Raw genomic sequence first — 13,862 nt, forward strand, 5'->3', positions numbered from 1 at the left:
GTTTTGATTATTTTTTAATGTGGCGAACAATAGCTTTAGATTGGTAAAATACTACTACCAGTTAAAATTGTGTTACATAGCAGTCATATGTATTTTGAGAATAGTTTTTGTAGGGCATCATTTGTTAAGAACATATTTTTTGATAACATGTTATTTATTTCATACATGTATATGTATATTTTCAAAACTAATAAGCACTATATAATAAGAAATATGATTATTAAGAATTTACCGTTTAACGTTTTATTAAACAAATATATTTTAAAAAAAATTTTGGCTTATAAAATAATAAAGAAAATATCTTGAAGAGTTGACTCATGGTAATCATTAAAAAATATTGTGGAGTCAAACTTAAGACCAAAAAATCTTAAATCGCACATTGTAATCAAAATTATTGAGTTTAAAAATAAAGTCTGTTGATTAAAAACGCCCATAGCTTTTTTATTATGAATTTCTTTGCATTATAAAGCACCTAATAATTTAAAAAGTTAAAAATGGCGGACAAGTGTCAAAATCAATACAACTTAACTAATAATAATGTTTAATTTTAATGTATTGTAAAAATGATAGAATTTATTTTATTTTAATTTAAAAAATGGATTGGATTCACTGTAATAATTGTTTCAACCAATTGGAGCCTGGTGTTACTCTTCATTTGACGTCATGTGGTCACATGTTTTGCAACAATTGCCTTAACAATGGTGTGTTTTGTTTTAGTACATAATGATGAATATTATTCGTACATTTTTTATAGTGTATAAATATTTTATATTATATAAAGTATTTAAAACGTTTAACGTACGTTACTTTTAGGTCTACAAGAAGGCACTTGTCTTGTATGCAGAGTTCCGTGCTCTATTATGAAACTAGTTCCGGACGTAAGTATTCATTTAATTCAGTTAAAATTATGTTTAATGTTTTGAAATTTCAAATGCTCTTTTTCATTCTACAGATGAATCAGGAAATTCAAGATTATTTTACAGATCCAGAAGAATTAATTAAAAAGTGTTCTGAAGTTCTACAATTCCAAAGGCAACACAGACGTCGATTATTGTCATATTTATTGCAATCGGTAAAAAAATTATTTACTACATAAACCCGCCCCGCTCGATGACGTTGTCGAGGCCATTTGCTTTATTTAAAAAATGTTTTGCTCTTCCAATAAGATTAAATTTTTCCCTACTACTATAAAATATTTATAGTTTTAAGAAATCAATTGTGTTTATTAACAGTGCCTGAATTCTACTAAACTATAACGATTACGATTCGTTTCCGATTCAATTCCGATCCAACTTTGACTATTCTATATTTATTCTAATCGGAACCGAATCTATTTGATGTTAACATATATGATGTAAAAACCAAACTTAATTGTCAAAGTTTGTACCAATAATCGATCATTAAAAAAAAAAAAGAAATCGAATAAACGGCACTGAACACACTTCGATTCGTTTGTGATAATTTGACAATTTGTTAGTAGAATGGATTTGATTCTGGAGGCGTCATTAAAACCTATAATTATAAACACAATTTTTTAGATCTTTGTAAAATTGGTTTCTTAATCCATAGATCAACGAGGTTAATAAGATCCACTTATTCAATTTACTTCATTAATTGTTATTGACAAATTACTTCCACTCTTGATCAATTAACTAGCTATCAGTTAGTGCAAAGGGTTAAAATCAATAATTAACCAGCGAATCTTAATATTTGAAGTAAATTAAAAATATATTATATGTATCTGTTAGTACTTTAATATATTATATTGTATACAAGATCGAGCGGGCGGTATAATACGAGTATATTATTGTTAGGGCGGAAAAATTGCATGACTCGGTACTGATAACTTCGTAATATTTATTTATACAACACGAGTTTTCACCAGCGGCTTCTCTCGCGTGTTGGGTGGAAGGGTCTTGTTGGTTTCTGGTTTAAGATATAAAATTCTCTCTTGAGATCCAATCTTGCTTCATAACAAATTTCATCAAAATTGGTTCAATGGTTTACTGGTTGGAAGGAGTAGTTGAAATATTGTACTATATATTATTAATCACGAACTATGGGTATTATTCGCTCGATTGGCAGATCCCTTTGTAACTATCTACGTTTTTTAATATGAATATATTTTCATCTAGAACTATAGTAATTAGTAGATTTATATGGAGACAATATTATAATAAATTATATAATACTAGTAGGTGAACTCGAATATCCAAACCGTAAGTGTGACGCAGTAATACGACCTGTAAATTCAATTCAGCTGAATAAATTCCAGGTTCCTACCCAAAAACTTAATTAACTTTATCTAATTAACAACTCTCCCATTTGAATTTTCTAATGTCCGACCTCATTAAATTTTGCGATGTAAATGAAAACTTTTAATGTACAAGTCGTTATTATAATGAACATGCGTTAATTTTTCACTGACTTTTCTCAACACAGTCGGTGTTCTCGGTAATGTGATCACATTGATGTAAAGGTACTTTTGTTTACTTATTTATTTATTTGTAAAACTGGTTACAATAAATTCGATGCTACACTGAAGAACTTAATAATTTTATCGTACTAGATGCAAGCACAGCATGCAAAAATATAAAAGTAACTTTAACTCATTAGCAGAATAGAATAACATAGAAATATAGTATATTGTATAATTCACATTTCTATCAATCTGGAAAATATATATATATATACAATAAAAATAAACTATTATATCGCGATTGCATATTGTATATATAGTTTAAAACGGTCATACTGATAAATTAATTAATGCATACAAACATGTATATTACAATAGTTCGTTACCACTTTTTGGAACTGTAAACGTCTGTAGACGGCGTACCAATTACTTCCCATGCTACTACTACCACTCGTGTACTCTCTCGTGTCTGTGTTAAATAGCCAGATAATGCAATACATAATTTTGTAGAATTGTAAAATATTTCCATTTGAAATCTTTGACATTACAGACGAAAAAATTCTACAAAGCAAGAACCGAATTGAAACGTATGACAGAACTTTGTCAAACGCAGCACAAACAGCTTAAGGAGTATCAGAAGATTGTTAAGAAATTAGAAAACCAGCTTGCCGGTCAATCTAGTAAATATACAGCTAATTATATTTCTACTTTATTTTTATATTAGTCAACAAATTGTCACTACAACGTATTTAGTTCATACACATTGAATGGACTGAGAGAAATAATCATAAAGTTTAGGTACCAGTCTTAAAAGTATGTTAGTTATTATTCTTGTTTATCTATTAATTGATTATATAATTATGTGTTTATTACAAAAGAGGTATAAACTCATATATAGTCTTCTAGCGTACAGTTAAAATCATTAATCAAAGATTAATATGAGTCCATAGACAATTTACTACTTTTCACTAGTTTGACATATGCCTAGCAATAAATAGCAAGCCGCTTCATTCATTACAGACCGTACAAAAATGAGATAGCTATATGCCTATATGTAAATGGTTTGGCCAGGCTTTCGACGTGGTATGAGACATGTGCTTCGTTATGTCATGTACGATTTTACGTAATGTTTCTTGCTTAAAGGTTCTCCGTTTTTAATGAATGATGAAGTGACAAAGATTCTTATATAAAAAAATAATAATACAGTTTTGTATAATATTACATACATGACACAGTTGGTAATTATGCTTCTTGCGTAATTGCTATTGCATGCAATTTTTTTATTAATACACGTGCCGGTAAAATTTTGAATATAGGTTTAAATTGGTTGCGTTATTTGTTACTTGCATACTTAATTTTTGCAAAAAATGCTCATAATCATAAATTAAAGCGAAACCACCACAGACTGTAATCACGATTAAACCTCCATAGGGCATGTCATCTTACAAAATATTCAATAACTTGGTTTCATTTCTTAGAATATTTTTCATTCGTTCAGTGTCGTATAACGCGCGTCGTCTACAAATTATTCTATTATTTAACTTAAAGTATAGATCTGCTAGTAATACTTTACTTGTAATGTTTGTGTTCCGATTTAAAGGGCGAGTGTAACTACAGGCACAGGCTATAACAATATCTCCCCATTTCCCAAGATAGGTGGATAACGCATGGAGAGGGATGATTAATTATAGCGTCGAAACATAATTTCGAATTAAAATCGGAATTTATATCAAAGGACATAAAACAAGACTAACGATTTTGGCAAAATATACATACATATATAACATAAACACATGTATACCATAACACAAATACAAAATGTCAAAGAAATTTTATTATTCTGTCCCCGTAATCCTTAATGTTCTTGTCTGATGATGATAATCTCATTTCGCTCGTCGACCGAGGATGTCCCTTAAAAGTAATTACTTTCAATACTTACAAGTTATACCCTTAAGTAATTAGTTATATCTGCCGAAAATTCATTGTGAATGTAAAATATGATTTAATTAGACGTTTCAACGAAGTACTGGTTTCGAATATAAGTACCGACGAGTATTTTCTAAAGCTTGATAAATTGTCTGGTGTCTGCCAAGATTGTTAGCTTCTCATGTTATGTCCTTTGATAAAAAATCCATTATGTTTTATTTCTATCTATATCTTATTAGTAATCATAAATTAACATATTGATAACATTATGGCCATTGCAGCGATAAAACGTGAATGTTTTTCTAAAACTCTTATTTCTAGTAGAATCATATTTCATTAATATAAAAATCTATTTTGTTTTATCCATTTGAATTGAATAGATTTTGTAACTTGCCGTTACAGCAGCTCAACTTCTGTATTGTACAAGCGATGGCATTGACAATTGGTATATATTTAAGCACGCTGATTAGTATTTTAGTCCTAAATGTATTGAAAAATAGTATACGATTTTTTTTTACCGAAAATAGGTAGGCAGTCTGGTAATGGGCTACCTTATGGTATGTGGTGATATTTCTATCATAGCCCATATACGTTGAGGATGTAAGAAGTAAATCATTTCTGTTAGAAATAACTTATCTTGGGAACTAAGATGTTATGTCCCTTGTGCCTGAACTTGCTGCACCGACTCTCTCGCCTTTCCAACATAAACACCAAAATTTACACAAAATTCTAAGTAATGCTGTTTGGTCGTAGAATATATGATAAGTGGCTGGTACCAACGCAGACTGGCTTGCACAAAGTCCTACCATCAAGTAAACTTATTTGAAGAGGCATTGCACTCGGAGCATTTGATAGTATTTTTTAAACCAGAACCACTCTATATTATCGTTCTTAGTTCATCCTGGAACCGGAGCCGGTGTAATCTGCTCCTCATCTTTATTCACTCGCTCCAAAGCGACCAGCCAAAATGGCTAATGCATTATCTATTAAGTATTCAACGAATTTAATTAAAGTTTCAAGTAACCAAATGGTATTTTATAATTAACTTTTACGAATCCAAAAATTGACGCATTATATTATATAATGCAGCAAACATTGATGTATATATATTGATATTGTGTATATAAACCATTACTTTTGTTTTTGTATAAATTTGTCCAGAATTTTCATGTTCTTAATTGGTGTTTATATTTAATCTGGTGCTCGGCGGCGCAGTAAAATATCGTCAGAAAACCTGCATGTGTTTGATAAAAATCTGTAATTGTCCATCAACCGACATCGGCAGCGTGTTTAAAAAGCTCCAAATATCTCCTCAATAAGAGAATTAGCCTAGCCCAGGATGTCCAACCACATTTACAGGGTTTAGTTTTTTTTTTATAATAAATTTTTCTTTGTAATAACGATTCGCCAACTGAAAACCTTTAGTAAAATCGGTCTTCGATTATCTAATATAGACTTCAGATGCAATAATGATTGGCACAAAACCAATATCTTGACGTCAGCATACTTTCGAGTTTGATTGATATACTTTGTATTTGCAATCAGACAAAGATCAGCATAAATCACGACCAGGCGTGATCATAACAGTTATGAGTATTTTAGCAGTTCATAATCGAGTTTCTTTAGATCGAGATTAGTTATATATTGAACGAATTGGAATTGGGGTGCAGTTCAAAATGGTTATATTTAGAGAACTTTGTTTTATATAAATTTTAGAATTGTACATTATCCTATTCTCAGTGTTAAATATCTTTTTTCAGCATTTTACCTCATTGTTAAAGCTTAAACTTACTATGTATACCAATTTTCTTAGTGAAATAGTGTCATGACTATAAGAGAAATAGTGTAAAGTAGATAATAATATAAAAAATGATCATTTTTAGAGCAAATGTCTCCATTCAGCGTGCCCATATCACCCGGCAGCCATTTGTCCCCAACCTTCATTCAGACTACGCCTACATATAAGAGAAACGCTAAAAGCACTCCATATAATGTAAGGTTTAAAACATTTTTTTTATATTATTTTTAAAATAGATCCTGTTTTGTAACAGTTTTTGTACTGTTTGAATACGAATATATTTTTATCATTTATTTTCCGTAATGAAATGCTTACAAAGATGGAAAGAAAACTATTTTTTTTTAAACATAAGGTTTTTATTTAAAAGAAAGCCGCATTTCATTTAGGTCTAATTAAAATTTTCAAAATAGTATAACATAATTTTTTTTAAATACTTTTCATATTCTAGATTATACTGCGTTTCATTTATCCAATATATTATTTAATGTTTTATCTATTAACCAAATCAAAAGTCGAGATAGCCTAGTGGTTAGAACGCGTGAATCTTAACCGATGATCGTGGGTTCAAACCCGGGCAAGCACCACTGAATTTTCATGTGCTTAATTTGTGTTTATAATTCATCTCGTGCTTGACGGTGAAGGAAAACATCGTGAGGAAACCTGCATGTGTCTAATTTCATTGAAATTATGTCACATGTGTATTCTACCAACCCGCATTGGAGCAGCGTGGTAGAATAAGCTCCAAACCTTCTCCTCAAAAGGGAGAGGAGGCCTTAGCCCAGCAGTGGGACATTAACAGGCTGTTACTGTTACTGTACTGTTACTATTAACATAATATTTAGGAAATAATAATACAATGTTTACTGTAAGTCTAAAAGGTTTAAGCTTAGGGTATTCCCATACTAGATAAAACATTGAAAACAAATATAATTATTCCTTTTATATTTGTGGAATGTGACCCAGCAACCATATCAGTCTAACCTCGTGACCCCGACGCGGATAAGCAAGCAACGGACGACAAGCTTCAGCGCGAGTCAGGTAAGTCATTTCTTTGTGTAAAATCTTACTTCTATTATATATATATATTAAAGAATAATTGCGTAATATTGCGAAATCCTCATAGAAATGAGATGATGAGATGGGACTTTGTTATTTGATTAATGTTAAAACGTACCTACCAACAAATTATTTTGATATAACAATAACATGAAAAACTTTAAAGCCTAAACTATATAGCGGGTGAAACTGCGAAGTGCAGCTACTTATTTAATAACATCATATCCAAAAATATATGTATAAGTTTAATGTATATTGGTTTTGTAGTTTTTTTTTTACTAACGTTATTAAAAAGACATTTATTTGTATAGATGATGACAGATGTGATATGTAGTTCCTAAGCATATTTTTTTCGGAAAATTCAAATCTAAACAAATTCGACACAGTCAGTCTGTGTACTTAAGGAAAACAATATTCGTATCACTGTTACATTGGACTTTAATTCGTATGATAAAATATGTTAAAATAATATACGAATTATTTTCCTGTATGTCATTATCGTAATGATTATTTCTATGTATCCAAAGAATAACTAGTTTCTTGTCGGGTCTTCTAAGTAGAATTTATATTTCGGAGCGTGTAAAATGTGTCGAGTTTTAAGTGTTTTTAAAAACCTGTTCCTATTTGGAAAAATGCAAATGAAAAATATGATTTTCGAAAAACGACTTATTTATATGTAACCTTTACAGAGATCAAATACTTCAAACAAGATATCGTCGACTGTATTCACGCCTCCAACGCCAGAGTCGGTTGGGTACAGCAACTTTTTAAAGAATCTCTGACGGTATTTCTATAGCGTAGTCGTCAAGCTTGCGAAGCCATTGCGAATTATATCCCGCAAGAATATTATTAACAGTTTTATCATATTTCGTAATATAAGCACATATTTATGATGTTAATTCCGCACGAGTAGGTTCGTTCAAGTAACTAGGTACGAATACGAAAACATTTAAAGAAATTGCTCATGATAATGTGAAAAACAAACCAAGTATTATCTATCTAAAATGTGTAAAGTACGGATGCTAATTCTTAATAATTTAACTGGCATGATGACAGTGGCTTTAAAGAATTTAAATATGTTTTGAACCAAATTTCGTGGATAAGGTTTGATTATCTGAAGATTTGAGAAGAAATAACGGAACTAATGACGCTTAAAATCTCAGTTTTAATTTCTAAGTTATTAAAGTGATTTGTATTGCTCTTAAAATGTTGCATCGGTATTTCTAAAGTGTACAGCTATTCTTCGAGGAAAAACTCGGAACTTACCACAGACCACAATCGTTATAATTATAGCAAATAATGGATAAACGAATCAAAATAGCGTATCGCCGTAAGTTAATTTTCAACATTTCACGAGCGAGACGTATCTCGCTAAGTGTATTTTTATAGGATAGAAATGCTGATATCTAGTTAGTCATCTGAAATTTGACTTTAATTTGGCAAGCTAGTTGTTACAAGATAAAGTAAATTGGTTTCAGAATAAATGCGCGTTTTGCTTAAAATTTCGAAAGTAGCTCATATCGGGCGCGAGTTTCAAGTGCACATTTCGGTTCACTTGTATTTTAAAACGCTGACTTGAGATAAGATAATTTAAATATTATTTTAAGTTCAACAAGAGAGGTTATCTATTTTCTACAGATTATTTCGTCTAAATTATATTACTATTAAAAATATTACAAGACGATAAATTTAATATGCCAACATTTTGTAATGTTTTTCCTTATTAATAATGTTATTGATCTTAATAATTTAAAAAAAAAGTATGTATCTTCAATTCAAAATAATCAAACTGTTGACATTTAAAAATATTAGATTTATAATGTTGGTATATTTTTAGGTCGTTTTCAAGTCAATTGAGCGTCGAGTCTGGTTATTTATCCTGTACTCCGTGGAATAATTCTCCAGTTATTTTGTTCTGCGATGGCTATACAGAAAAATATTCTTTAATAAATGCTTAATTAATCTTATATAAGCTTAGTTTATAGATGAATTATTCTTAGTTATAAATTCGATTAATTTCGCATGTCTTTTGTTTTTTTAGGGATTAAATGTGTAATAAATACTATTTTTTTTATTTTATTGAATACAAACTCATTGTATTTTTTAATATTGGTAAAAAATATTTTTTACTACGTATTTATGATGTTTTTTGTTGATTTTCGCCTGAAAATAAATTTAAATGTGTACGTTATTTAATGGGAGAAAAAATAAAACCATTGATTCGTCTGCCGGTTCTTCTTGATAAAATCTACATTCCAAACTAGTGGTAGTATTACATTAATAATTATAACCCTGTAAAATAACGAATGTCATTGGTGGTTGTAAGATTCTATACAAATAAAGAATATTTTGATTGATCAGTTTAAATTTTACAATTACCAATATTAGTGATGTTAAAATGTTTTGATGATCATTAATAAATAATTAACTATAAAATATATATATAAATAATAAATCACTGTCACAATACATTTATAAATGTCTTATAACTGAGAATTTATGTTTCATCGTACTAATTTAGAACTTAAATCTGTTTAAAATATTTCTTGTTATATAGACTGTTTATCTTTATTGATTGATATGTGTATTAACATGGTATACTTATGAGAGGATCAGTAACCTTAAATGGCTATTAATTTGGCAAAGTATAAGCAAGTAACGCGAGAGGACAAAAACGACAGGTGACACGGGTGTAGTGGTTTTGGGTCATAACGGTTTTCTTAGTATTAGTATATCTTGTATATATTTACATCATAATAAAGGAGTTTACTGGCGTAAAGTCAAGAATTTTATATGTAGTCAACTTGTGTTTGAAACTGTCACGTAAATTTATGATTTTATATAGGAGCACAGCTAGATAATAAAAAAAAACATATTGATATTTAATTATGTGTATTTCGTCGTCATATAATACTGAACGGTCATTTTATAATATAATGTCGGCATCGGTTAATGGATCGGCAGAATTCCCTTATTCTGTTGGTAGCCACCACTGGCTTCTTGGTGTCCGTGAACGGCTTGAGCGCCCAAATTGTTGAATTTTTCCAATAATTCCGTGCCTTCTTTGAAGCCCTTTTGCAGGAATTCACCCTAAAAACGAAAAAAATATTATCATCAAATTAGCAAAATGAATTTATTGATTACACTAGAAATTAAGGATTAATATGAAATAGTTGAACAATAAATATAATATGATTGACAGAGAGAGTTTTTGAGAGATAACTTTTTTGTGTATCATACAAACATTGTAGAAAAAGGGAAAAAATTAAACACTGGCTTATTACTTAAGGAACCACCGAGGTCTCGTTTATCGCATTAATTTATTACTAATATATCTACATAAGTGTAAAACACAAATAAATTTTCTTTTAAATACAAATACTAATTGCACGTGCATTACAAGTATTCAAAATTTTAGTGTAAATGTATACGTATGATTTGATCGTTATGATATTTATTTTATTTTTTATCCTTAATTTGAATGTTTCAATTTATCAACAAAGAATTAAAACAACAGATAAAAACGAAACGATAAAAAACGATTTTGGAGTAATTTTTTTTCAACAAATTCCACTGTATTTTATAAGGCTCAAAAGATTATTACGTAAGAATAATTTTATTATCAAACAACGAACTTCTACTATCGAATTCGACTTTATTTTTTTCGTCAAATATATATTACGAGTTAAGAATTTTATTATAATAATTTTTGGATGGCCATTATCAAGTTAGGTATAACTATATGATTTTTAGTAATTAATGTCTAAAGTAGTATGAATGATTTCGTCCGTTAAAATTGTTGTTAGTGCCAATATATTTTAATAATATAGTTTTTTCAAGTAAACAAATTCGCGTGTATTATATAATGTATAGAAAATGTTTATTTACCTTATTCGCTTTAGCGTCGTCAACCTTTTGTTCTGACACGTGATGTCCTTCTTTGCCTTGTGAGTTGGCGTCCAACACCTTTTCCTCGTGAGCTCCTTTGAATCCTTGCTGCGAATTCTCCCCAAATGATCCAGCGTTGTGTCCGGATACCTTATGATCTGACTCATCATGGGCCTCATCATAGAAACTTTCAGATTTCTCTTCTTCGTTTTTGCTGCTTGACGACTTAAATCCTTTGTTTACGTGTCCTTTTTTATGACTTTTTGCTTTTTTCAGCTGCTCTTCATTAGCACCTGTAAAATTTGTAACGAACTACACTGTAATTGGTTGTTTTTTTTTTGTTATACGTTAATATGCACACTAAAATAATACATGTATATAACATAATAATTTTTATAAATTACCCTGTTTATCCACCTTCTGGCCACCTTGGTAAAATTTCTCATCACCCGCCGCCTTCTTTTTTGCCTCTTCATCTTTATAAAAACTTGACTCTCCCTTTTCAGCTTTAGCTGCAGCAGCTGCTTGTTGGAATCCTTCTTGACCATGCTTAGCTTCTTCTCCAGCTTTTTTTTCGATTTTCTCAATATTTTCATCAGCTCCTTTTTTTTGAGCAGCGTCATATGCATTTTTGTCTACATAACCACCTCCAACTTGGCTCCCTAATAGAGGATGATATAGAAGACCGTTTCCTAGGCCAATTCCACCGACTCCAATACCGCCCAAGCCTGGGTTAATAAGGCCTATACCGTTACCAAGTCCAACGGCACCTGCACCAATCCCTCCAAGAACATTGCCTTGGATCCCACCTAAACCTCCAGCTGCACCAACTCCTAAGCCACCAAGTCCAATACCTAAACCGGAACCTATCCCTTGACCGATTCCGAGTCCACCAAGGCTGTTGATTCCACCTAGACCAAATCCTTGGCCTAATCCTACGCTACCAACTCCAGTTACAGTATTTAAAACATTCGAAGCTGCTCCTTTAATTTCATCAGGATAATCTTCACTTTCTTCGACTTCGTAAGAGCTCGATAATGGCACTCCATACTTTGGGTCAGTTCCTATAGCATCCAAACGTTCTTTCACATAATCGTATGGAGTTTTTTCTTCAGATAATTCGACTTTGATCGCTTGCGTTGCTGTTAAAGCAAGCATAAGAGTGAAAACTGATGTCAACATCTTACTGATGTAATTGTCACCGACTGTAATCGACTAATATTATATTGCGATTGCAACGTTTATTTATAGTCATGTTAAATTCAGTGGAACGGGTTGCTTTGTGCCGCGATAGTTTTCACGCGGTATGAGAGCTTGATCGTTTCCTTCCTGAGTTATTGTCTTAACTGCCTGTAATGAGAACGCTACTGTCAAATACAATAACTTTAGCGGAGACCTTGCTTTCCAGTTCAGTAGAGGCAGCAGTGGGGCATTGGTTTACGCAACTCGTTATGGGTCATACGTTTTCTCGAAGATTATAAAATATACTACTGTTATTCAGTTATAAACATTCTTTCGATTAAGTAATTCATACAAGTTTATTTCTATCGCGTACCTATGAAATCAAAAGTTATTGAGTTCATTGTTACACGCCACGCCAGGTATCTTAGATATTATGCTTTAATTATAATTTTTCTTTAACATAAAAATACTTTGTAGAGTATAAAATTAATAGAAAATTGAATCAGCCTTATTAACAAGGTAATTAATTAATAAATAAATAAGCATTAAATTTCTATATATTTTAACCTTGTTTTAAATCTAGCGATTTCACGACATTGTTTTGTTACGCTAAAATATATGTCGAGGGCTTTAGTAAAGGTTATTGTCCAAATATTATTACTGGCGTTTACGATTCACCTAAATTTTTTCTTTGAGATAAAAAGGTTCAAAGAAAATGTAAGATTAATACTCCTATAGAGTTCTATTGAAACTACTTCAAATACTGTTTGAACGTAATACAAATAAAATATTTATTTGCGTAATTATTTATATAAATGAAACGAGTTACGAAAAAATCTGTTCAAGAAGTTTCTGTATAAAATAATGACGATAATAAACTTCAATAGAATAATAAAATATTGGCCTTTATTCTACATTTTATAGATATTTAAAATCATAAATAATGTTTTTGTAATGTAATAGTAATCTAGTTTCTCTTATAACATTTTATTTATTCACTTACACTAATGAAACCGGAGCTATGAATACTTTACAAGCTAGCGCCTGGCTCAGTTTGTCGGCAATAAGTTACTTGAAATAATTACTAATTTATTTTAACAGGAGAAGGTGCTGTATCGAATCAATTTACCTTTATTACATTTATGAATTAAAAATATTTCTGCGATTATGCGTACAATGAGTCGAGATGATCCAGAGGTAAGAACAACTGAATCTTAAACGAAGTTTGTAGTTTCAAACTCAGGCAAGCACCACTGAATATTTATGTGCTTAATTTGTACTTATATTTGATCTCGTGTTTGGCGGTAAAGGAAAACATTGTGAGAAAATGTGTGTTGGATGAAAATCTCTCACATGTATATCCACTAATATTAATTGGATCTCCTTAAACAGAAAAGAGGCCTTACCTCAGCAGTGAGACATTAACCGACTATCACTTTTCTTTTATTTTTACGTGCTATGCTGATTGTAATATTTTTGTAGACTTCTTAGCCTTAAATAAAATTGATATATACATATATTTTCAATTATGTTATTTTTGTAAATAATCTTTCTTGTAATCCTATTGTAAATATACAATAGGATTAGGATACA

General features: G+C 30.5%; 2 protein-coding genes across 2 annotated transcripts; one reads left to right on the forward strand and one right to left on the reverse strand.

Moving 5' to 3' along the window:
- The first annotated feature begins 595 nt into the window (after positions 1-595).
- LOC126772392 (zip homologous protein 2) lies at positions 596-9,216 on the forward strand. The gene is made up of 8 exons (XM_050492754.1): positions 596-701; positions 814-878; positions 953-1,072; positions 2,970-3,099; positions 6,229-6,338; positions 7,107-7,181; positions 7,889-7,953; positions 9,037-9,216. The coding sequence occupies exons 1-8, from the start codon at positions 596-598 to the stop codon at positions 9,155-9,157; spliced, it is 792 nt and encodes a 263-aa protein (XP_050348711.1). The 3' UTR covers positions 9,158-9,216.
- An 858-nt stretch (positions 9,217-10,074) lies between these two features.
- On the reverse strand, positions 10,075-12,404 carry LOC126772368 (uncharacterized). Its single transcript, XM_050492718.1, has 3 exons — positions 11,492-12,404; positions 11,088-11,380; positions 10,075-10,289 (listed from the first exon to the last, which is right to left on the reverse strand). The coding sequence occupies exons 1-3, from the start codon at positions 12,267-12,269 to the stop codon at positions 10,149-10,151; spliced, it is 1,212 nt and encodes a 403-aa protein (XP_050348675.1). The 5' UTR covers positions 12,270-12,404; the 3' UTR covers positions 10,075-10,148.
- Positions 12,405-13,862: the final 1,458 nt, after the last annotated feature.

Source organism: Nymphalis io, chromosome 12 (genome assembly GCF_905147045.1).
Source record: "Nymphalis io chromosome 12, ilAglIoxx1.1, whole genome shotgun sequence".
NCBI classification, from domain to species: domain Eukaryota; kingdom Metazoa; phylum Arthropoda; class Insecta; order Lepidoptera; family Nymphalidae; genus Nymphalis; species Nymphalis io.

What these genes read in the sequence shown, in the direction of transcription:
- LOC126772368 (XM_050492718.1), bottom strand. Translation starts at nt 12,269, where the DNA reads ATGTTGACATCAGTTTTCACTCTTATGCTTGCTTTAACAGCAACGCAA. An exon ending in CCAGAAGGTGGATAAACAGG is followed by an intron (nt 11,381 to 11,491) that starts GTAATTTATAAA and finishes CAAATTTTACAG; the next exon opens with GTGCTAATGAAGAGCAGCTG. An exon ending in ACGACGCTAAAGCGAATAAG is followed by an intron (nt 10,290 to 11,087) that starts GTAAATAAACAT and finishes TTTCGTTTTTAG; the next exon opens with GGTGAATTCCTGCAAAAGGG.
- LOC126772392 (XM_050492754.1), top strand. Translation starts at nt 596, where the DNA reads ATGGATTGGATTCACTGTAATAATTGTTTCAACCAATTGGAGCCTGGT. An exon ending in TTATGAAACTAGTTCCGGAC is followed by an intron (nt 879 to 952) that starts GTAAGTATTCAT and finishes TTCATTCTACAG; the next exon opens with ATGAATCAGGAAATTCAAGA. An exon ending in CTAAAAGCACTCCATATAAT is followed by an intron (nt 6,339 to 7,106) that starts GTAAGGTTTAAA and finishes AATGTGACCCAG; the next exon opens with CAACCATATCAGTCTAACCT.